At 39.2% G+C, this 24,664-nt stretch overlaps 1 protein-coding gene across 1 annotated transcript in view; it reads left to right on the top strand.

Moving 5' to 3' along the window:
- Positions 1–23,719, top strand: part of acj6 (abnormal chemosensory protein 6) — a 52,559-nt gene extending 28,840 nt beyond the window's left edge. The window contains exons 2-4 of the mRNA XM_033346118.2: positions 5,178–5,234; positions 17,009–17,197; positions 22,955–23,719. Coding sequence (XP_033202009.1) covers positions 5,178–5,234; positions 17,009–17,197; positions 22,955–23,719 — 1,011 coding nt within the window. The remainder of the gene's footprint in view (positions 1–5,177; positions 5,235–17,008; positions 17,198–22,954) is intronic.
- Positions 23,720–24,664: the final 945 nt, after the last annotated feature.

The following is a 24,664-nucleotide window of genomic DNA, read 5'->3' as shown; positions in this document are numbered from 1 at the left end:
TACAGAAACGTAGAATTCGAAGTGTACGGTTTTCCCTCGTATCCGACGATATCCTATTTCGTCTTTCCTTCGCGAATCCTCTATGAGTGGTTCCTTCGTAACGAGTGATAATACCATACATTGCCAACTTGTATTTCCAAGTACAAAATACCGTACAAAGGCATCGGTACAACGATATCCGATCGATCGTGGAAACGATCGACGATGTTCCGTATAATCCCGCGGCGCAGAGTTTTCCGACTGATTTACAATCGGCCGGGCGCAGCCCTGTCTGATAATCAAACGGCAGTATTCCGTATCCGATTGAATTTGTCGATGTAGACGCGTTCGTGTGCTCGTGCGAGCGCTTGTCTCCACATATTGGACGGTGCAGTGCGTTGCATGGACCGGTTACGCCGAATCGAGGATGCCAAGGAAAATCAATTAGCCGGGCAAACTGTTTCGACTGCGGCTGTTTGCCCGTACGAGAGTCGCCAATGTGTTTCGTCTCGGAAACGGATACGCGTACCCCGTGCACAGTGCACACTGCACAGTGCACTGCACAGTGCACGTGATACGCACGAACATCGCGCACGTACGCACGCACGCACGCACGCACATATACCATCTCTTATACGTACAGCAACGACGTGACGCGAGGCGACGCGATGCGACGCAGCCTACCAATCCGCACAGGCACAGACACATCCTTGTAAAGTTCGTATACGGCGTACACCATACAGTATGCAGTATACAGTATACAGTATACAGTATACACCAGCGCATATGTACATACGGAACGAGAATTCGAAATTCTACGGGAAATTGAAATACTCGTAATAACGTGGATAAACGATGGATCGAAAGGTTTTTCTCTTGTTGCCCGGTGTAAGTTTTCACAGTGGGCGCGATAGAGAACACAGGTTTTGTATTTTATCGTTTGCACGTTGAAATAGGTATACGATCATATGCGATGAATTTGCGATTTTTAGGTCGGTAGAAGAGTCTTTGGTATGTGGTAGAAGGTTGAGAAGAATTTGTATTTTATTACTTGGCTATAGAGATGTAAAGGAAACACGTTGTGAATATGTTTTGCGTTATTAATTATTACGTACGTGTGATAAAGCGTAGGAAAGTTTGATCCGAATTATTTTTAAAATCCCCTTACCGATCCTGCATATAATTTCGCTCGATGCTAAAATAACACCGTTATTATATTAAACAAAATCGCCGAGAATACACGTATGTACTTGAAATTATTAATAGCAAATGATCATTTATCGCTGGATCTTCCTATAATTATAAGCCGAGTCCAAGCTGATGAATATGTCACAACGTGCTTCGGATTTCGACAAATGGCTCTATTTTAAATTCTCCTTTTAAGAAATTCATAGTTTCGGTGTATCATTTTACTAAACAATGAATTTATGCCATTGCTAAATAATAAAGTTACAAGTTATTTTTATGCAATAACAGTCAAATTTAGCGGCAGTCTATACGTCTGACTCTTTTATTTTTACACTTCGATTAAATGCTTCATTTCAATCTATAAATTCGTAATGTGCATATTACATGTGCACATAATTATACGATGTTCCCAATATTTTTAAGGTTTAATTCAAATTTGTTATTTTCCGTCGACATCGCGTCAACAGTATCGCGTAAGTATATCTTACGCCCAAATGGAGTTCTACAGCTATATTTATCCCTGAACTGCCACTGTCAAGTCCTAAAATATTCCAGACGTTGTAAACAGTACCACGATTTTAATAACATACGATGTATTCTATGATTAAAAATTACAAGGGGCAACAAGATCGGTCAAATCTCCCATCTTCTGTCGAAAAGCACTTTTAGAATTCAGTGGGTTGTCGATCGATCCCCTGTTATCAATGTTGTTTTTCTATTTGCTTTTGCATCGCTGGTGCAAGTATTAGAGCACTGACGCACAGCTTTTCGCATAAGTTGACCGACTCGTCAGCTATTTTTAAAAAGGTTGCATCTTTGCACCCAATAGATTCTTCTCGTTTTTATACGTGTCGCGTTAAAACCTTTCTGTTTAATTGCGCAAGTAATATTATCGTTGACTTCGATCGTGTGCCATAAGTTAAGTAAAGCAAAATTAGAAGAAAGTAAAGTAAAGTAAAGTAAAGTAAAGAATAAGTCAAGTAAAATTAGAATATTTCCATTTCACTGGAGTCGAGGTTTAAAATTTTGAGAAAGAAGAAAGCAAGGTTTCAATGAATGAAACAATGGCAAATTTGCGGACATACATGCGCCCCTATCCGCCTGTGCATTACTTACGTATGCGTGTGTGTTATCGATGTTGTCCGAGCTTCGTATTTGCGCTCGATGCACTGTGTACAACTTCTAGCAAAGCATACACAAGGTACATATGTAGTATCTCGGCGCATAGACGCTAGACGCGCAACACAGCCGCGTACGCGTTGATTGATGACACACCTGCGAACGGTAGAGATATGTAGGTATACGCACAGGGATTCACGCGTCACAACGTTTCTAGACTTACAGAGTTTCGATAAAAAAGTGAGAAATGAAACAGTATTTTTGTCGATACAACTTTTAGACGTACGTGTACAAACTCCTTTGTTACACGGGTACGTTGAATAATTAGCAGAGTAGAATTTTGGGCTTCGCCGAGGCATATATTAAACGATGTTTCAGATATACGAGTAAGCCGCAGAATAATAAACAACATATGACTGTTCCATAGAACAGTACGAATAACGTTCTTTGACCTAACCAGTTTGGTTAATCTGGTAAACAGCGGTTGCTCGTCTTGCATCACGATGGTGCGGAAATCGTGGTTCCACGTAAATTAGGATTATCATCGAATAAAATACAGTACCGATAGTTTGCTTCACGGCTGCTACCTTTTTACCGTTAATGGACAAACGACCGTTTACAAACTGAATAGATCAACTCTATTTTTTAAATTCCTCGGTCTCGTTGTTTGGCTACGCGTTCAGCGTTCAGGGTTCAACTTCGACTTCTCCAAATACGAATTTAGAGAGTGACGAAGTATCGTTGCGTCGTTGGCGATTTGTTTAGATAAATTTAGTAAAAGCGAGTCAATATATATTACGAAAGTAACTTATCGAGTACGAACTACAATAGGCGAGCGAAATGTTCGATATTGCCGTATTGCGGTAATTACAGAGTTAAGTTCGATATCGGGTGTGATAGGCACATAAATGCCCCGACTAAAATTTCGATAATTGAGTGGGACGAAAGAGCGAGAGTCGATATTTTTGTATCGATATTTTCAGCTGATAATCGTTGCGCCTCGTTTTTACAAGATATACAAGTATGTATAAATATGTATGTACGTATGTGTGTTGCAACAAGATCGTATAAAATATTCGCGAAACACCGATATCGCGATATAGTATTGTCATGAAAAATAGCCGAAGCAAGTTGAAAAATCTGTCAATTTAATGAAAACCGTCGGTGTGCAGAGATGAAGAATTCATATATCAGTCGCGACTTCTATAATGATGCGATCATTGTCATTGATATCGATCGAGCTCAGAATTGGCCGACACTCTAATGAGAAAGATATTGAATTACCTAATTCTGCCCGATTCCTAAAATGACTCATTTAATTTGTGACGGCGGCGTCGCGACGCCGGAATGGCCCGATTCTGTCAATCTTAGTACCGCGCTTTAAATATACATATTACGCGATTGCCAGGAATAAAATATGCAAACCAGATGAATATTAAGCCCCGCTGACAGGTAAACCGCGTCGATATGCATGAATTTCTGTCAGCTCGGAGAAATATTTCGCCGCGTGGATTATACCAGCTGGTTCATAGAGATTTCTTCGTCGCTGTTGCAGCCTAAACGCGTGGTCGCTTGCTCGCATACGGATTTTTCTACTTTTCTCTCTATGTACATGTCTATAAGCTGCAAGATTGTTACGTCTTAAAGGCGCTTGGTTATTTTGCATTGGCTTTGAATTTTCACCTTATTATTCTACGAAGGTATATACGTATATATGTAATGAACAGTTTTGATTTATTTCTTCAAACTACCGATAATATTTTACTCGTAAGCGTACCTTTGCCAAGATTCTCGGATACGGAGTCAAAAATCTTGCAGTGTTTTTTTATAAGAATTGTTGGAGTCGTGTTTTGCGAGGAATCGAATATAATCATCTTAGCAAGAGTACTACGATTTTGAATAATAGACAACTCGGTTGGATAGTCGCAAGTTCGGTCGAGATTTCACTTCCATTTTTATTCATTCGATATCTATTTAACGCGAAAGATTTCGTTTGTTGTTTAAATTTCACGATCCAAATACATCGATATATATTTTATTCGGTACAATGAATAAAAATGCCACGAATATCTATTTTATTGTCTTTTATTTATTAAATCTTCTTATTATTCTTTGCTCGCTTTTTTACGTAGTAATAATATTACATAGTAGGACATAGTTTTCGTAAAAATTCATAAATATCATGAAAGATAAATGAATAAATTAAATTTTTTACAAAAATTATATAAGTACGTCCTCGTTTATTCTTTAAAGTATACGTCTTAGGGCCATTCGTGTTTTGCCAATGACATTAATAGCATGTGATTTTGTTTTAACTTTGAAGTTGATATTATTTTCCATATTTTTGCAAGATGAAATGTTCTACTACTAAAACACGATTCTTCGATCGTACAAATACGTATATTTTTGTTAGTATTTAGCAGTTATTCATCCGAATACGACGGTGAAAGATGTCTGTGAATATATAATTTCGCTTCAAAAGTTTTTAATATTTAAAACGTCTAGTCTAGACAGACTATCGAGGTGAAAGCGTCACGCTGTAAAATCTTTCCAATTTTCCATTCTCCACCGGTTTTCTAAGTCAGTCGACATTTATTTCTAGGAGTTCAATGACACCTGGGACGTGCAAAAGGATCTTCGAATACATTCGGAACTAATATAACTTCTCGTATCTCTTGTATATGCTTGTTTTGTTGTTTGCTCGTTTCGATCCTGGATAAATATATTAAACAATATCGAATTATTTCAAAATCGATTATCGACTATCGTACAAAGATATGGAAGCGTAATTAAAGAATCGTTAGTGGTAATTTGAGACGACGAGGAACAAAAATATACAAACATGTCGCGTCAAATGAAACACTTAAAAATCGAAAGTTTTCGTTTTGCAGAGTCGTATATTGGAAGATGCCTCCATTATGTGCAATTCCTGGTCACCGAGGCATAACGTAAGTACAATGCAACGTTACCAGATATTTACTAGTGATTAGTCCGATAAGAAGACTAGATTGTAGTTAAAAAATATTCGGAAAGAAACACTGCTACCTTTTCCATCGTGTTTATCTGACTTGCTCCATGCTCGTAAAATAACGTCCATCTGATTGAATCGTAACAAGAAGGAAATAACGTTAAAGATTATTTCTCGACGAACTTTCAATCGATCGTGGAATTAAGCTTCGTTATGTCCGATTAGAAAGAAAGAAAAACAAACTAGAATAAACAAATGAATTTAACACCGTGATCTTCGTCAATAATATATTAACCACTGTTGATTTAACGCTACGAGAAATTTTAGCGCGTTTTCGTTTGCGAACGGTAGTAGCATTTAAAGTATGGAAATTAAGATTCACGATTTATTTAAACACATTTGGTATCGCCGCAATCACAAATGATAACGAAACGATCGAATCAAAATTAAATGAAATTAAAAATGATAACGCCACTTGCACGATCAAACACGGTAGAAATTCGGACAGTGTTTGCACCTTACGTTCTTTCTTCCGTCTCTGTTAAACGTCATCGAAGGCATCGGAATGAAATTCATTCGTTGATAAATATTTAAAATATTAATAATGCAAAGCATATGTACATATAGATACGATACCCGATCAAAATCGAAATGAGATAACGATGTTGATTAGAGGCGATTAAAATAGAGAGGAAGAGAAACGGAAGCGGGGCGAGTTTGAAGAAGGGAAAGAGAATAACTCCGAACTCTATTGCTTTATTTTATACGAAATACTGCATAATATTTATGCTTCGCGAAGCCACGTAGTTACGGTGGCTTGGCTGACATAAACTCGCTAACTCCTGGTTACGATTATGGCCAGTAGTAAATTGATTATTTAGATATACGATGAGGTGGTGCGAGATAGTTTGAGTGCCGTAAAAAGAGCCACGCGTCGCTTACGTTTCCCGCAAATGGAACAAACGCTCGTGTCTCCGACAAGTAGCGTGTAACTAGCGTTCGTGGTTTGAAAATGCTACCGAGCACCGAATAGCTATCATCGAATCACGCGAATTATCGTTTTCGAAACGTTACGCGGAGAAGTATGCGAGCTATATTTTCTACGCTTGTTTCGTTTCTACTTCGTCTAGTTTCGTAAAATGACATATCTGTCGCATATCTTCGATTTGTCGGAAAAGCGACGTATCCGAAGATTCGTAAATCGAGTCAAATAATTTTGAGGTATCCGTAGAAATAAATGTCTGTCGATTTCGACGCATCTCGCGATATTCACCTGTTTCGGAGAATGCTACGTGGCCAATAGCCGAAATCATCAATTTCTCGACGGCCAACAGGCTTTTGGTTCGGCTATGAGCGACGATGCTCTTTCAGACGTACTCGCGAATGTTATCTGTTAACGTTAAAAGTTACTCGTTATAACAATCATATATATACACACAAGCAGGTACGTATCTTCTAAAAATCACCGCTTGAGTAGAAATCACCAACAGCAAGTCCATAATTTCATACCTATTTCTCGTTAACCCTTCATCTACCTCCGCGATTGAACCAGCAACGCGTTCGCCTATCTATTTATACGCATACATGCATATTAATGCCGCCATGTACATCTGTTGGGGCATGGATAGCCCGATACATGGACAAGTTGCGACCAACGTCCAGCTACTTTGCACCGCAATCTCGCGTGTCGCAATATTTCATGTCGCAATCTCCAAGCATTTATCGAGTGATAATTTACAATACAATACGCGGCGTTTCGCTCGGCTTCCATCAATAATACACGGTTAATTGCGTTATCCAATGAACGAGATGAATTATTAGCGAGCGGGTACCGAATAAAGCTGCGGCGACTGGTTGCGCGACCGATCGCGGCAGACACCGTACCGGAGCTTCCTGCAGGTAAATATCGAGCGACGTTATAAATTTGGATCGTTTCTAAATCGATGAGGACGAAGCTCGTCCGCTCGTCGCCGCGCCATGGCCAGGTCGAGTCGCGTCTGTGTCGACTATAACTGTGACTGTGACTGTGACAAGTGAAACCGAATTTGATCGAGATTATTCGGGACGCCAGAGGAGGACGAAGATAATATCCTTCTCCGGATTACTCTAGACTCTAGACTCTAGTCTCTAGACTCTAGACCGTAGACTCTAGACAAACGCTACTCCGACATGCAAGTGTTAATTCGTACAGTCTGCTCGTTTTCGCGCGGGACGTCAGATTTTCTGGAAGAATTTAATTATTCATACGTCAGACTGCTTCGCGATGTAGGTTATCGAACGGAAATAACGTAATTGTCCCATTTCGCGATATCCGTTGGCCGACAGTGCACGAACGGTGCTGTTTTTAGAATCGAGTTGCAGCATCGTTAATCGTCTTTCTTCGTTCGTCGCTGGTCTTCTTCTTGCTCTCAATTACGGAATCGTAAACAAGCGAAAATGACATATCGTTGTTTAGGACTCGTTCGTTTCGTAAGATTTCGAAGAGAATTTGATTACTGTTTCTAACGATAAAACTCGAAGTTTCTTTCACAAATACGATTGTTGGCTGGTTCTCCCCTGCGATAAATACTCCGTCAAGAAATCAGATTAATCTGCGACGAATTATAACGTAACGATATTGTGATGTAGATTAATAAAATCGAGTTAATATTGACAGGTGAAAGTTGATTAAGAGTTCGTATCTTTAACCGAATAGAAAATATGGTAGAATAAACTGGATAAATCGTAGAGAAATTTCGATCGTTTAAAATTATTTATAATCTTTGTAGACGATTTTAATGCTAGTTTATTCGAACAACAGACTCGACTTCAGCGAGTTTATTAACAGAAAATGTACAAGATAAGATGTAGTTTTTACAGTAGTTTGTACGTATTAAAACTTTGTTATTTACAATTACGTTATAATTACGTTGTAAACAATCGATCGAAATAAATTTCAACGCATAATTGGATTTTTTTCTATTATACTTTCGTCTAACGAAACGTGTCTATTATACTTTCGGTAGCTTAGGAGTATAATGACAGATAGAACGTGGCAAATTTTCTGACAGGAAAATATTGGTACGAAAGTAACTAAAAAAATATTACACGCCTAAATGTACACAGCTCGAATTCCAATTTCCTAGCATGCACAGTTGGAATTCAATTTCGAAGCAAACAATTAGTCTCGTACGTCGAGCAACTGCGTTACTCTTCTTACAAGTTGTAACCGACTTTTACTTGGAACGCAACTTTCTGGAACGTAGAGCAAGCTTAGTATCGGAATTGGAAACGTTGCTGGAATTTTCTTTCTATTAAAAGCACCAAGGTCCAGTCGTAATATCGTGGCAAATAATCAGCTATTTTTCCAACTGTTGTTTAAACGACTCGTGTGTCACACGTGGCTGAAAAATATTTCATCTCTTTAAAAAATAGGAAATACTCGTCTATTCTCTTCGCAAATCGCTATCTCTCTCATTTTTATCGTCGTTAAGTATACTCGTGTTACGATAAAGAAGGTTGAAAGAAAATTGGTAGATTAAAGGACTTGGAGTAAAATCTTACGACACTGACATGAAAAAAATTCTCAGGGCTTATAAAGTATACACATACACATACACAAGCAGATTACAAGAAGTTATAAAAATGTAGTAGAAAATGAAAACAAATTACATATACGTGGTAACTTAAATGGGTCTTAGAGTAAGGACGAGTAATGATGTTTTATTTGGAGCTAGGTTTAGTTTAGCAAGCAATACTCGATACAAAAAACTGATTACAATATCGTCGTACGTCTTATTATCATACTCGGCTCTCAACTTCCCGATTCATACTCTCCGGCTCCTCCACTTACACTCTGCGACTTCTCAACTGACTCACTGCGACTTCTCAACTCACATTCCGGCCGTTCTAGCATCCCTTTGTCTTTTCTTAGGCCCACCACGCACGTGTTCCGCAGACGCTCGTTGCCAGGGTCACGTAGGCCTTTTCTACAAAACTATACAATTGAAAAGACCGACGACACATTGGTGGACCCGACGGCGCCTCGGCTCTCGCGACATTGTTCATGGTCAACTCGACGTTTCTTAGGCCCTTTTTTTTCGATACTACGTATACGTACAACGAAGAATGTATATCTAGTATCTGATATCGGAAATTTAAAAATCCAGTACCTAGTTTTATAATATTTCATAAATCAATATCGTTACGCGCATCGAAGAGAATTAGGATACATCTATACGCGCCTCCCGTCACGTGTCGACTTTTGCTCTGTGCCGCCCTGTGAACTGTGAATCTTTGAGACGAGAAAGGAAGGACTGCGCAGGGTTGAGGAAAGACGCGAGAGAGTTTCGGTCTTATTGTTGGGTTTAGGGCTTAGGCGACGCGACGCCGCGTTGCGCCACGCCGATCGTGTACGGCTACGACTACGACTTCACTTTCAGATCATCGTCCGAGCCGACAACATCGAGCGAGATAAAGGTCTCTCTCGTGGCATAGTTCGACGTAGTATCTAGTCCAAGTATCCACTACTTCACGCTCTTTTCCTCGCTAAAACGGTTGAATATTGCAAAGCGTAAAGATTGAAAGAAAAAAATCTAAAAATTACTTTTATCGTTAACATTTTGATGATTGATACAGTGAAATTGGACGAAAGAGTCAATTTTCATTGTATTACGTATTCTCGGCTATTGAATTTTTTATCGTCTTTATTTTAAAGCTCGAGCCTCTATTCGATTGCAGAAGCGCGATGGAAAACAGAACTACATACGTACGTACAATGTACACGCATTATATAGTCATGAATGTGTATGTTATGTTCAACTGCATCGAGTTGTATTCCATTCACCTTAGCATTCTGGCCCGCTTACTTTATTTATGCACTTTATTTCATTTTGACAATGGCGGTTTACTCTTTTTCAATACGAAACACCCTGCATAATAGATAAAATTGGATTGTATCATGGAATGACGGATAGAGTGGTGAAAAACTTTAATGAATATTTGGCCAGAACGTCGGTTATACGGCCACCAATTGCAAAGAATCGGCGAGTTCGTACGTACCTTTAGTCGTAGTATCTAGTTTGCTTGTACATGATTGAAAAACGAAGACAGACGCGAACGCTTAGCTTCTAAATAGCGTCGTGTTCTCTGAAATAAAATATGAATACCGTTTCGCGCGAAACAGTCTTCGGTATATGTTAAGATCGCTATAAGTGCCATGCATCAGAATTGTACTAATTGTATGTTCGTAATAAATGTCTATCTATTATTCCTGAACAAAGGCATATGTGTATTAGGTATCAGCTGTCATCGTAAAATCGAGACGTAAACTCTCGAAAAAAGCACAAATTACCGATATAAAGGCACGAAGAAAAGTACATCGTCGGTGCATAAAAACTTACTTCAGACTCCGAGTAAACTCTATAAAAATTCAAGTGACACATTCGGCAACACCAGAGAATAACAAAGTATGAATTAAGAATAATCATCTTTTAAAACGCTTATAGTATATCAGAAACCTATAAACTACACAAGTATCTTACCAATACCAGCTTAAATTTGGGAAAGAGTAAAGCGAAGTAAGTCTTGGAGAGATTAAAGACAACTTTTTAACGTATAAATTATTTAAAAAAGAACTGTAAACGAAGAAATTGTAATAGCTCCGCTCTAAGAGCTTTTTATTTGAAAAACTGATAATTCCTATAAATTCGGGATAACGAAACTTAGACCGAAGTTAGATCGGAAATATGCAACGAGTCGTATAGACTTTTTGGTTTTATTTGAAAGACAACGTTTCGTGTTATTATGCACTGACTACTGACCTAATATCCATCGAGCATTCCACGAACTCTGCGCCACTTCTTTTCACTCGTAAAACGAGAAAAGAAACTAGCTATACTTTGCGATATTTCCTCGAACGTAACTCGAGTCTCCCTGACTCCGTAGACTGTAATCGTAATCGTTTAAAATGGGAGAATTGTAAAGCCTGGTGGTAGATTAAACGGAAAAGGAGGCTGATGTATAATAATACGTCGTCTGGCGTACTACGTTACGAGCTTAATCATTCCCGGTTTCTCGCGAATAAGCTCGAGCAGATAAATTACGCGGACGGCCGTTGGGGCGCGATAATTCAATTGTAATTGGCTAATCTTTAACGTGCCGCCGCTGGAAGACGTATTTAACGGGTGGGTTGGCCGCAGGCAGCTCGGAAAAATGACTCTATTAACCACGAGGACCTACAGAATCGAGCTCGAAGGGGGACTCCGTAGAAACTTTGCTAAACAACTGCACGAGCTGCTAACTAGGCGGCTAACAAGAGCAATCTGTATCCGTTGCTCGGCATAGTCGTCGCTTTTCTCATCCCTGCCCCTAGCTGTCTGGCCAAGTCTTGGAAAAACTACTGCGCGCGTGTGTATTGGCCGTACAGCGCACAATGTACGGTGTAAGAAGAATCGGGAAGGATAGATGGGCCGTTTCTTACTGATACAGTCATTTATCTGAAGAAACGCGTTTCCGTAGAACTTTTACGTAGAATCGTTTAAATTCACGATAGAATCAGCTGTTGAGAGTATCGCGAGCAGGCTGCGACGAAGCAATATTCGATGACAGATCATCGATCAAAGGATAGAATAAACATCTTCCGACGACATTTTTGTAAGATACGAATGTTTAATATACAGGGTAGTTGGTAATTGGTGGTACAAGCGGAAAGGGGGTGATTCTACGCGAAAAAAGAAGTCGAAAATATAGAATAAAATTTTTTTTTTTAATTTTTCCATCGAGACAACGATCTACGGTGAGATCCGTTATAACGTACCGCAGGCGTACCGAGCGAAAATTCAAAGTCGATTTTCTCGAAAACAAAGCCTCGAACGAAAAATTGTTATTCTATATTTTCGACTTCTTTTTTCGCGTAGAATCACCCCCTTTCCGCTTGTACCACCAGTTACCAACCACCCTGTATACATAGGTAGATTCGTTATTTTATACTTGCGGAGAAATTATTAATCAAAGTTATAGGTTTTGCGCTTTATATCTGTACATGTCGTATAGCTACCGATAAGGAAAAGCTAAATAGTATTTTAAAAACTATCTTTTTTTTAAATTAAGTCCTTTGTATTATTATTATATTTGAATATACGAAATTATGGATATTTAACCGTTTGTACTCGGTTGTCCTCTCTGAGAAGACGTCGTAAATGTAACAAACAGCTCGGACGTTCTCTTTAAGGGGACATCAAGAGATTACCGGTGATTGTACGGAACAAAATTAGACGAGCTTGAAATTTTTTAAACATATACGTCTCCTCGAAGAGAAGATAAATAAAAAAGTGGAAAATATGCCGAACGCAAAGGGCTAATTACACAGATGCGAAGATACATAAATGTACGAACTACATCGTCGTTTTATTTAACAAGAAGAATATTACAATTTAACTGTGGATACGCACCAATATACGAACAACATTTTGATCACACACAAATAAAGTAAATCGTGAAAGAAAACGTCTTGATCGCGATTAACATAATTTTGATAACACGTGATTAACGTTCAAACAGACCATCCCTTACATTCATCACGCGCACACACACATATGTATAACAACTGCGAGGTTAAACTCGCCCCAAATTGGGATTCTTCCTCCGCACTTGAAGAGAAAACGCAATTTGCGATTTATCGTCCTGTTAAAACTTCGTTTAGGTAAAGCATTCGTCTCCGTAAGCAATACCATGTATGTAAGTACTTCATCCTTTGCGTAATAAAGTAATAATGTTTTATGCGATAAAGGATCACGTGCTTATTAATTTCTTTGCAATATTTCTCAAATTTCTATATTTTAACAAACATTTTTTATTCAAAATAACAAACTTTCATTCATTTAAAATGGAAAATTTCTATTTCTATCTCTATATCTATTTCTATTTCTACCTCTATTTCTATTTCTACTTCTACTTCTACTTCTACTTCTATTTCTATTTCTGTCTTTCTTTCGAAATTTCTAATTTACATATCTGCCAATAATAAAATCTATTTGGAAAATAAAATACGTACTAAACTTTAAAAAGTTGTACAAGCGTTTATCTCGTTTTCGATTTATCAAAAATTGCTTGCTACGCAATTGTTTTACGTCATGTATACGTCTTGCCTATACACCGACAATATTAAATTTTAACAGAGCAACAAACAATAAGAAATCGTTATTTTAAAGAACTTGCGCCATTCTACAAATACTGACTTTTAATTACTCGCTAGGACCGTCTACGAAGATGAATGCATCATTCGCAGGTTTAAAAGCAAGGTACTCGGTAAATGGCAAATTTACGATACGAGAGGCGAAAAGCACAAGGAAGAAGTTGGAAATTAGAAAAAGTGGCGGTAGTTCAGTAACCTACAGACAGACAGATAGACAGACAGACAGACGGACAGATAGTAGGTACACGTACCCGACAAAGACACAAGGAGTTCATAAATAATCGAAGCGTTGAAGCACGATGGTGGTTTTCGCATGAAACATTGATCGGCCGATGCGGACATTGCAGTTTATAATGAAATAAGTGGATAGTGAATCGTTTTTAACCTCGCTACGCCGAACCTATCTAACTATTGACATTTCAATAACTGTTACGATAATTTGCTCTCGTAAATTTTTAATTACTATTTTCGTGATAAATTTCTTTCGTGCCAAACTGTAGATAAATCGCAAACCGTAAACAGTTTGTGATCCGTGCGTTAACATATCGAAGGGATTTCAATCGTTTCTCGATAAATTAAATCGAATATTCCGACAAATTAAATCTCCAACGAATAATTCGAAGCGAAGGAATGGAAAAATGTTCGATATTTCATAAATTACGGAATATTTTGAAAACGCTTGATACTTGATTTTCGATATTTCCCATTACCGAATGAGAAACGACTCGTTGATGGCAATTGGTTGCAACGCAACGGATTCATACAAACTTGATGAAAGCACACGCGCCACGGAGAATTCCCACTAAATTGTTTTGACAATGAATCCTCCTTTATCGATATTTAATAAAGCAATGGCCACGTTTTCCAAGTGATGCAGAGAAATCAATAATGCTATTTGAAGATATTCTATTTTCGAAGTGCGTTGAAAGAAAATCTCGATAAGTAAGACAATTAGAATCGCAAATTCTGTACGGATATAGTTGCGAACGTTTCTCAAAAAACAACCACTCGTATGCTATTTGAATTTTTCGTTTCAACTTTCAATTCGAACTTTGAATCGAAACGATGAATTAGAATCGTTTATTTCGAATTTTTAATTAAACGTTACTCCACACGCGCGCGCACAAAATACCATTGTTTATTCCATAAATTAATCTCTACCATCCACCTATCGTAGATTCCTATTTCTAATCAAAGATTTTTTTCCATGTTAATTAAAAACGAATAAAAGCATTAAACGTTCAAATCGAGTACTTAAAGCTAGAGGTCTTCTTACACAGTTTAATACATGTTGCAGGTTGATTACTTTTACAAAAAAATACGTGTGTCGTATGTGTATCTACATGGTCGATTTTCTAATAAAAGTTTCTTCGTATAAATTTATAGATAAATATCTAGATCTTTAATAAACATATAGAGTGTCGATAAAAAAAGATGCATAGCACCTGTCACGATTGAACGATAAATGGAAAATCTGATCAGATAAATCGTATGAAGCGAAACCTTTCGTATCGAGAAACGAGCTTTTGATGACTTCGCCTTTACAAAAGTTTGGAATTGCATCGCGCTACGGATATTTCGATTTTCCTCGAATAACGTGACAATATTGCTCGTGTGGTAGCCGAACCTTGTAATGTGCCGTGAGTGACAGATGCGGCTGACGCAAAATGTCCCATATAATATCGATTGCCACGACATAGAAGCGTATCTGGACAAAACGAAACCATAAATTCGCGTCACAACTGCTATTAATATGACGTCGGAAAAAGAAATTTCATTAAACCTTTCGGCTCTAGCTACTTCATTATCGTTATTCATCGTAAAGGAAGAAACACTTTTATTATCCAATTCGAAAATGTACACTGATAACGAAATCATATTCTATCGTACGCCTTATGTGTAAAAATTAGACCATTTAAATCTGTATTTATTATCGTATACTCTTTGTTAACAATAAGTTTGAAGGTTGAAAATCTTTTTGATTTGGCTGAAAATCTTCCTCGTGCCATTATTTTAAGCAAAGGTAATAGGAATAGGAAAGATATTATCGCAAGTAAAATCGTTTTTAAAAATTTGACTAACGTTTGAGCTCTGAATGTCGCTTGTACTTACACGATAGGCATAAAAGTGCAAAAATATTAAGTTACTTGCGCTATCACTAACTATGTTTTTATGGAAGACCTGTTCCTAAACATAGGAACACATAGTCCGACGGACCCTATGGTCTCGTTCAATTTTAGTAACACTTTGACCCTAAAATATTCTGTCCAGCAGCCCCAGCAACACTTGACAGGCAAACGAACACGATTAGCAAATCTCATACGTCACGCGTAACCACTTTTGAAATAACATCAACTTAACCGGCTGAATCGTAATCTAGTATTATGTACGCCCTTATACGTATGTAGCTTTGCTTAATCGTACAATGCTTAAAAATAAACAGAAAATATATAAACATATAAAATGTAAAAATCCAGAACTTACAACGTAGACGATTTGTCGAGTGTAATATCAAAATTTTTTTAAAAATCAAAGAATGATTAAACATTGCCCGATACAATGTCGGCTATTTTGCATCTCTATGAAAATTTATTTGAGAAAAGTAGCTCCTTTTTAAAAAAATGTTTAGTTTCATTAAAAAAATTGAAAAAATTGATAGTTTCATTATGACGAAATGACGCAAGTTAATAACTAGGAAATACCTGTTACTAAGAAATTAGTGTTATTATCGTAATAATAAGGTAATAATTACATTAATCGATATAAAAATTGGTAATTACGCTCGTACATTGTGCACTTGAAAAATCCGGCAAAACCTAAATCCAAGTTTCCAGCGCTAAAACTATTTTTAGAATATCGATCGCACGGCCATGTTGAGCACATGGAGTGACCTCTGACTGGGTACTTTTATACAAAAGCACCGCATACTTTTTTCACCAGAAACTGACATTGAGTAGCAACTTTCGACCAGCGCATTGTACAATAAAACCAATTGTCCTCTATCTATCGAACTAAATTTTCAGAACCATGTGCAAAATTCTTACATATCGCCCCCTTGCTACAAAAGTGACACAACTCGAAGATTAGACATATCTTTGAACCGTTACCGTAAAATGTTCTATAAGATAAGAAGAAAGTTTGAAATGCTTCGAGTAGAACAAAAACGCAATACGTAAAAATAGAACAAAAATTGATATTATTTCACGAACATTTTTATGCCCGATAGGAGGGAAATGAAAGTTCGAAGTTAAATTTTATTAATAAGACGTGTAATATCTTATTACGTTCAAAGACATGTTTTTCAATTATCGTATAATTTTTGTAGAAAAGCTGCGTTATGTATGAAAAGTACCCTTGGTGATACAGCATCCAGTTTACACACCTCGTGAAACTTAGATCTCTGTAAATCGTAGTCCCATTGCCGACGTCGTATCAACGTGACGTTACGAGATACGCTGTAACGATAAGATGCGATATAAATTCGTTTAAGAAAACGAAACGTTTTCTCGAAAATTCTGTTACGTTTGATGCATGATCCCTAATTCTTCAATCAGTGTCACGTGTCGCTTTTAACGTTTCAGGGTGACTTATTCGGGGGACTGAACAGCGGTCTACAAGACGGCTTACTTTCGAGGGCGGAAGCTTTGGCGGCGGATTTGGGAAAACACAACGCGGGCACCCCAATGCCTTTGAAGCACGACCCTGTTTCCGTCTATCATCATGGAACCCACATGCCAACCCCCCATCCAAATAACCGGCCACATCATCAGGTACATTCACACCTCTTTGTGAGTCTGCATTTTTCGCAATACTATACTCGTACCGATTGTTTTTCTTTCAAAATATTAGTTTCGTTGACAAAAGTATGCATTCTCGTTTATTTTCTTATCAACGTTATTATACGATTATGTTCTCGTTATTCTGAATGGTTTGTTGCTATTTCAATACATCGTGTACCTATGTATATGAAAATACGTATGTACAGTCGGTTACAAAAATATTGGAACATCGGTATAATTTTGTCTCTTGAGCTTTATATTTGTAATACGTACGCAATTACTATTTACAAAAATGTATCGAACTGTGTTAGCATATCGACTGTATATCGACCACTTTGATTTGTTGATCGCGCTATCGTTCGTTATTGATTTATCGAGGTTTGAAGATTAATTCGTTTTCGAGCGTTAATCTCTTATATTTTGTAAACGAATACTATTATTTTTTAAGGACTTAAGATACTTAAGAAAGAACGTAATAACCTATTTCGTGGAACAATTAATTATTTATGATATTTAAGTCAACGCTGAGGCGTGAGAGCTTCTGCCGTTTTCAAGTACGAAGAATTAACATACCTATATCGTATCCGATATGATAACGCACGCTTATAGCGTTAAAGTACAACATTGTAATTTCTATTTACCGTGTTGTACGATAGACTCGTTCTACTCTCCAAATTTCTTATAGTATTTCTACGTAGTAACATTGTAGTAAATTTTACGTATTAAAATAAAAGTGTTGCTAATCCTTTATAAAAGAGAAAGTAACACCTGATAATAGCAGAGGTATCGGATATCGAGTATAAAAGAACGAATGTCTCTATGTCATTTTCCGAAAGATGACGTAGATACCTACGTAAATAAATATCAGAGAAAAAAAGAAGTTATGGTGTATAATTTCATTTATTACTATTGTTCCTGCCAATAATAATCGCTAATTTTTCTCCTTCTTAACGATAATCCTATTAACGCTTGGCTTTTCTTGATCGGAAATATTTTTCGTACTACGTATTATAATTCGATAAAGACGACGATAAAACGGAGTAAAGTCTGTAGTTACATTCAGACTGGAATGAATTACGAAACGGACTAATTGTATATCGTACGTGGCCTCAGAGGCACGATAATTTGTTAAAACTTAATGTTGTTACCAATGACGAAGTTTATCGGTGAAACAATTATCGTAATGAAGTGTACCGAAACAATAACGTCGACATGCAAAATTCATCGTTTGAGTACGATTATAAAATGCAACGAGTTTCGAGGACGGCTTAAAACCACCGACAATAATTAATTACGCGTAGCAATTAATTGCGATTTATAATTAATCCGACAATTAAAAAATTCAGCCCTACCGATTTTTTATTAACATCTTTCACGATACGAGCAACAGTTTTCATTCCGATACTTTAATCATTGATATTTCCCATAATCCGATACGCGTGAGCAATTGTACACCTTCGAATGTACGATTTTAACGTTTGTTATCGTGAACTATGAACTGATCTATAAAATATATATTTTCCACGTGAAACGATCGCTAAACGCTAAATTTTTCATACGCTAGCAGATAGAATAGTATCAGAGTATAGATATAATATAATTCACGCGTCGTACGCAACGTCAAACCTATGGAAAATACCTGGAAAATCAGCCCTTTGACGTTAGCATTTTTTTCTATTCTTATCGGCAAATAAGAGTAAACAATAAAAATACACGCGACGATAAAACGTCAATTCCCCGTGATATTCAGAATGAAAGATTTAACTAAGCAAGATGCACAAAGATACAAACCCGTATGTTGTACTACACCTATACCTATTGTTTGCAAAATTATAAATAAAAAATTAATCGCTTAGAGAGACAGACGCGCAAAAGTGTTACGAACGTGCCATTAATTCAATTACAATTTGCTCCGTGTCGTTCCGGGGTTTTTATGCTAATACAAGCAATCTGAGGCCGATGAGCGGATGATAGCATGGCAGTAGGGTGAATCAAGCAATGTTCAGCGACCCGGAATGATCTTCTCGAGTTTAGGGGCGTTGCTCGTACGTTATCTCGCCATTGGGACGATTCGTAACACGCTGGGCGTAACGCAATCAATTTTGACAGAATTTCCTTTTCATGTTACCAATCCCACATCGGGTTCGCTGCCGAAATTCCAGTGCGTAAGAAGCGTGTTTATCTATGTAACTACTACATAAGCGATTATCTCATTCTCAATGTCTCGATCATTACCATGATATACGTAATTTCGAGATACGGCAACTTAACGGCCACAATGTATCTATTACACGACGGTCAGTATTCTCGCGATTTGCCTTGTAGCGAGTAAAATCGACCGTATTTCGTGAATTTGAGATTAAAAAAATAAAGTCAGAGAATTTTTTAACGATATCCAAAAACGATAATGACGCTGATATATGTATATATGTATGTTGTTATGAGTTACTCAAAGATGTATGAAGTAGGTGTAGTACGATTAAAACACGCATACGTTTTATCTGCTTTTATTTATGCATCGTTTTCCAAATGCGTTTTCCAAATGCAAATGCATATTAAAGCTGAAAAATATATTCGATTGCAATATTGTTATATTCGTAATCTATCCATTATCCGAATGAAATATTTCTGTAAAAACGTTACCGATTAACGTATTCCTGATCGGAATAATACATTTTTATAACAGCTTCCATAGAGTTCTCTATCTCGTTGCTTATGCTTTTGCGTTAAAATCTTCCAAAGGCTTTATCTACGCGTTAGAAATATCTTACGCGTACACCCGCGTATCCTACGCGATACGTTTCGGCGATTATTAATAAAAATATTGCTTCGGCAAACCTAGCCAAGGTTTCGCGTTAAACAAATATTATAGATGTAAAGATATTTATCGTTCGTATAAAATCAATCGAAGAAATGGTTAAATGCAGCCTGGCATAACGAAACAGAAAATAAGAATAATTCAGTTGTTCAAAGACTCGTCCCGACAAGTGGTCGATAAATAAACGGATAAATCGATAAATCGGATAAAAAAAGCATTATTTTATTCAAAAACATTACGCGGAAAAAGGTCGTTGTACAACGTTGGCAAACTGATCGAAGGTGGATCAACCGTAACGGCGAACGCGAGAGAGTATTCGTTTCATCGACCCGCTGGAAATCGGCTGACTATTATTAGTCGCTAGAATATTCGTTGACCATGAAGTGGGTGTATAGATCGGAGATCTGGCTTCCCGCAGTGCGGTGGCACGACGAGCGAACGACGAGCCCCGTTCTCCCGCTTACAGCTCTTTCTCTCTGTCCCATTCTCCCAGCCGCGAATCTCCCATACAGATGGTCAAACGGCAAGTGTCCCATAAAGTCTGTTTTTATACGCGAGGTTGACGAATTCAATAACGGTAGTGTTGCTGCAGGCTTGCCTAACGCGCAACGTATTACGTTCACGAACGCATGTAACGAGTTTTGTGTCATTGGCACAAGCTTTGGGGAGCGGATCGAGTCAAAGGGAAAAGAGCAAGGGGAAAGAACGGTGACGAGCGATAGGCCGTACAACGTAGATACAACGGAGCAAGGGTAAAGAAGAGAAAAACAGGGGCACGTATTCGAGAGAGGAGGAACGAGAGAGTCGGCTAACCCTACCGCCGTGTCGCGTCGCGTCGTGTCAGCATAATGATGAAATATTGCGCGGGTCTCTAGGGCCCTACCATATACGCCCCTGGGCTAGTCCTTCGCTCACTCCATATTTGCAACTATCCTCTTCCAACGTGCTTTCCTTCTCGCTCTTTCGCGCCGCCACCCGCAAGCCCCTGCATTTCTGATGTAACTATGCTATTCCAGAGCACCCCTGGACCGAAACCGTGCCATCCAGTTAGCTCGCTACGCTGCATATTCTCGTGAGAATAAACGTTGCGTACACACGAACGCGCGATCCTACTCCTACGCATACGCGTCACGCCCTGTGTACAACGTTACGCAAACGTCCCGTAGGCGTAGGCGCATGTTCCTGCGAGCACCAATCGCGACCACACTCGCCGCATTTTTTGCCGATTTATACGCGGACCTTCCGCTTTTACGACCTTTCCCCTATATCTTTGCGGTCCTAGGATTCTAAAACAGTACCAAGTCATCGAGTGGGGTTTCTACGTTCTGGTGTCGCGTTTGTTTTCTCAATATCCAGAAATTCTGATACAGCAGCGTGCTTGGCTTTTTTCCAAACTTTCTCCGGTTAGAAGATATTTTTACGTCTCGAAACGACATAAAAATCCAGACATTAACAAAGACGCAGATACGAATAAAAAGCGACTAAATGGAAGCCAAAATATACGCGACGGATGACGCGCGTATCGATCTTCCACGATTTCAATCTTTCTTGACTCCCGATCGGCCTCGATCCTCGGTCCTCTCGTCAGAGGGTTCGTCGGCGTCACCATCCCTCTCCATTGCCTGACCAAATCCTGCTACAAAGCTCTTATCGTTTTCCACGTGCCACGGAGCGTCGTGACGCCGAATCGTCGTGCACACGAGCCTCGACAGCGAGCGTCGGAGAGTATGGGGCCTTTTGTCGGCATCCCGACGAACTCTTAGAAACCCGGTAGTCCCTAAAAGTATCGTCACTCGGAGTAGCTAAAGCTACTCGAGCCTAAATCCTGATGACACATTTACGATTTCTGCTATCGGCGATACGATACTCCTGGGAATGAATGGATACCGCGCGATACGTCGACCTGTGACAGGTGCATCTCCTCCGCAGAGGAGCCGACGTTAACGCGTACGTATTAACGTACGTGTTTATTGGTTTAACGAAAATATCAGGATACGTAGCTTTGAGAAAACAACGAACACAAGCAGTACCTGACGCGGCGTCACTTTCTACGGGGAAAAAATACGAAGGGAGCTCATAAATAATTTGTAAGGGGTCGCGCACACTGCGCTCGCGACGACGCGACGCGACGACCACGGCACGTGCTGCATAATTGTGCGTGCTAGTTTGTACACGTTCTCTCTTCATCTCCGTGTCCTCGTCCCCTTCCATCCCTCGTAGCCCCCGTTGGTTTCATTCATTCTTTCCTTTTAACAATGTTAATTGGTAGAATCGCGTAACCACGTTACCGTACAATTTCCGCTCAAAGATCTTGATTTTTAAACAGCTGTGGTCGTGCCGCCCTCTCGCGCTCGAAATATTTTACGAGCCGAGTTCGATTCATTTTTCACAACTGCTGGTTTAAGTTACGTTGTTACGATTATTGATTTTGCGTGATTACGAAATTTGTACGCCTATAAAAGAAAGCTTGGAATATTTTATCGCGCGGCTGCTAGTAATTAGAACGCGATTCTTTCATCCTTGAACGTTCCACTTTTGTTAACGAACGTTGTAAAATAATGTAAATACGTACAAGATACTCCTTTAGTTTTATACAGGTATAACGAGATTTTATACCGAACGTTGGACAAAGTTGTTAGTTCGTATCACGGTGTATTTGTTGCAAATATTTCGCAGTAATATCCGACCGTTACCGTTAACCGATACGTTTTCCAACTATTCGCTCGATTTCTTGTTTCTGTTGCACAACGGTAAAGCATATCACAGTGGAATTATACATACTTAAAATTCTCATTATTCGATGTTCGGTGTACCACGGGTCGATCTCGTTTTGCAAAATATCCGATCAGAAAGCAAGAAGCGTACGTGACGTATTAACTTAACCTACGCCACGCTTTACGAGTAAAAAATACGCAAATTATATTTTACAGATGAGCCATCCGGGAATGGAGAGTCTGGACATGCTGGATCCAGCAAACTCGATGACCACATTGACGCCAATGTCAGAGAATACCGGCGGTGGACCAGGTCATCATGCTGGAATTCACGGTCCCTCGGTTTACGGGGGGATGAACGGAATGATGGGCCATCATCATCATCACGGAAATTTGGGCGGCGGCGGAGGTAGCGTACCACATCCGGCTCATCATCACCCAGCGATGGCGGCGGCAGCAGCAGCAGCCGCGGCCGCGGGTCTTCATCCAGATGCAGACACGGATCCACGAGAGTTGGAAGCATTCGCGGAAAGGTTCAAACAGAGACGCATCAAGCTGGGCGTGACGCAAGCCGATGTCGGGAAGGCTTTGGCAAATTTAAAGTTGCCAGGCGTTGGAGCGCTATCTCAATCCACGATATGTCGATTCGAGTCGCTCACGTTATCGCATAACAACATGATCGCGTTGAAACCGATCTTGCAAGCGTGGCTGGAGGAAGCAGAGGCCCAGGCGAAGAACAAGAGACGAGATCCCGACGCTCCGTCGGTGTTACCAGCCGGTGAGAAGAAAAGAAAGAGAACGAGTATAGCCGCGCCCGAGAAACGTTCTCTGGAGGCGTATTTCGCCGTGCAACCACGGCCGTCCGGCGAGAAGATCGCCGCGATCGCGGAGAAGCTGGATCTGAAAAAGAACGTGGTTAGAGTTTGGTTTTGCAACCAACGGCAGAAGCAGAAGCGCATGAAATTCGCGGCTCAACATTGACCCGAGGGTGGCTTGTGACAGCAAAACTGACCGTATCAGTTGCCCAGTCTCGAGCCTAAACCAGAACCCTTGACCGAGTTTCAGGGATGGCCGTAAACAGAAACGGACAATATAAGAGCACGAAAGACGCGATCGCTGTGGGAATGGAATTATGTACATACGTACAATCATAAGCAGCAGTGGGATTTAAACGTAGCACGTACCAACTGTTCTACGTGGTTGCCGATGGTGGAGTCATTGGAATTGGAAGTGATGCGCGTACGACTTCTCGGTTTCAAGTGGATCGCAAACGTATTAGCTCGATGCTGCGGCCAAATAAGAGTAAGCGATAGTCAGACTGTCACAGGCTTTATGCGAAATATTTTACGGTCATTGCGCGCGCGCGTGTGACGTTCTCGACGCGTCTCCAGTCTCCCGGCGAATTTTCCACCGGAACCGACGATGCTTGACGAATCGATTCACGAGCCTCTTCCCTCTTCGCTTTGCCATTTTAACTTACTCGTAACTTTACGCTACCGTTCTAATTACGACGAATAACAGATTCGCAAACCGTCGTTCGAATGTTTACTGGTTCACAATTTTCCTGTTGTCGATACGCAGAACAAAATTAATCGTTGGAATTAATGACAATTAATTCGTCGCTAAACAGATCTTTCGATTCCAGCGTTAAGTTAAGAAACATACTTTTCTCTTCTGTATAAAGATACAAGTATATTCGAGTCGATATCGTTTGTCGTAGCTTCAAGTTCTGCCGTTCGAAGCGCGAAGATTAAAATCACCATCTTTTCCACTCCTTTCGATTCTAAAGCAAAAATTGGAACCGCGTGATTCGAAAATAAAGAAAATCTTACTACGTACGCGGTTCCAGTCGATTTTTGGTTGAGAGGGTTGAACGCCAGATCCGCGAACGTAATCGATGAAAATTCACCAACTTGATAAAAGTAT

This window comes from Bombus vancouverensis, chromosome 10 (genome assembly GCF_051014615.1).
Source record: "Bombus vancouverensis nearcticus chromosome 10, iyBomVanc1_principal, whole genome shotgun sequence".
Classification (NCBI taxonomy): domain Eukaryota; kingdom Metazoa; phylum Arthropoda; class Insecta; order Hymenoptera; family Apidae; genus Bombus; species Bombus vancouverensis.
Note: the sequence above shows the minus strand (reverse complement) of the source record. Positions and strands in the feature narration are given on the sequence as shown.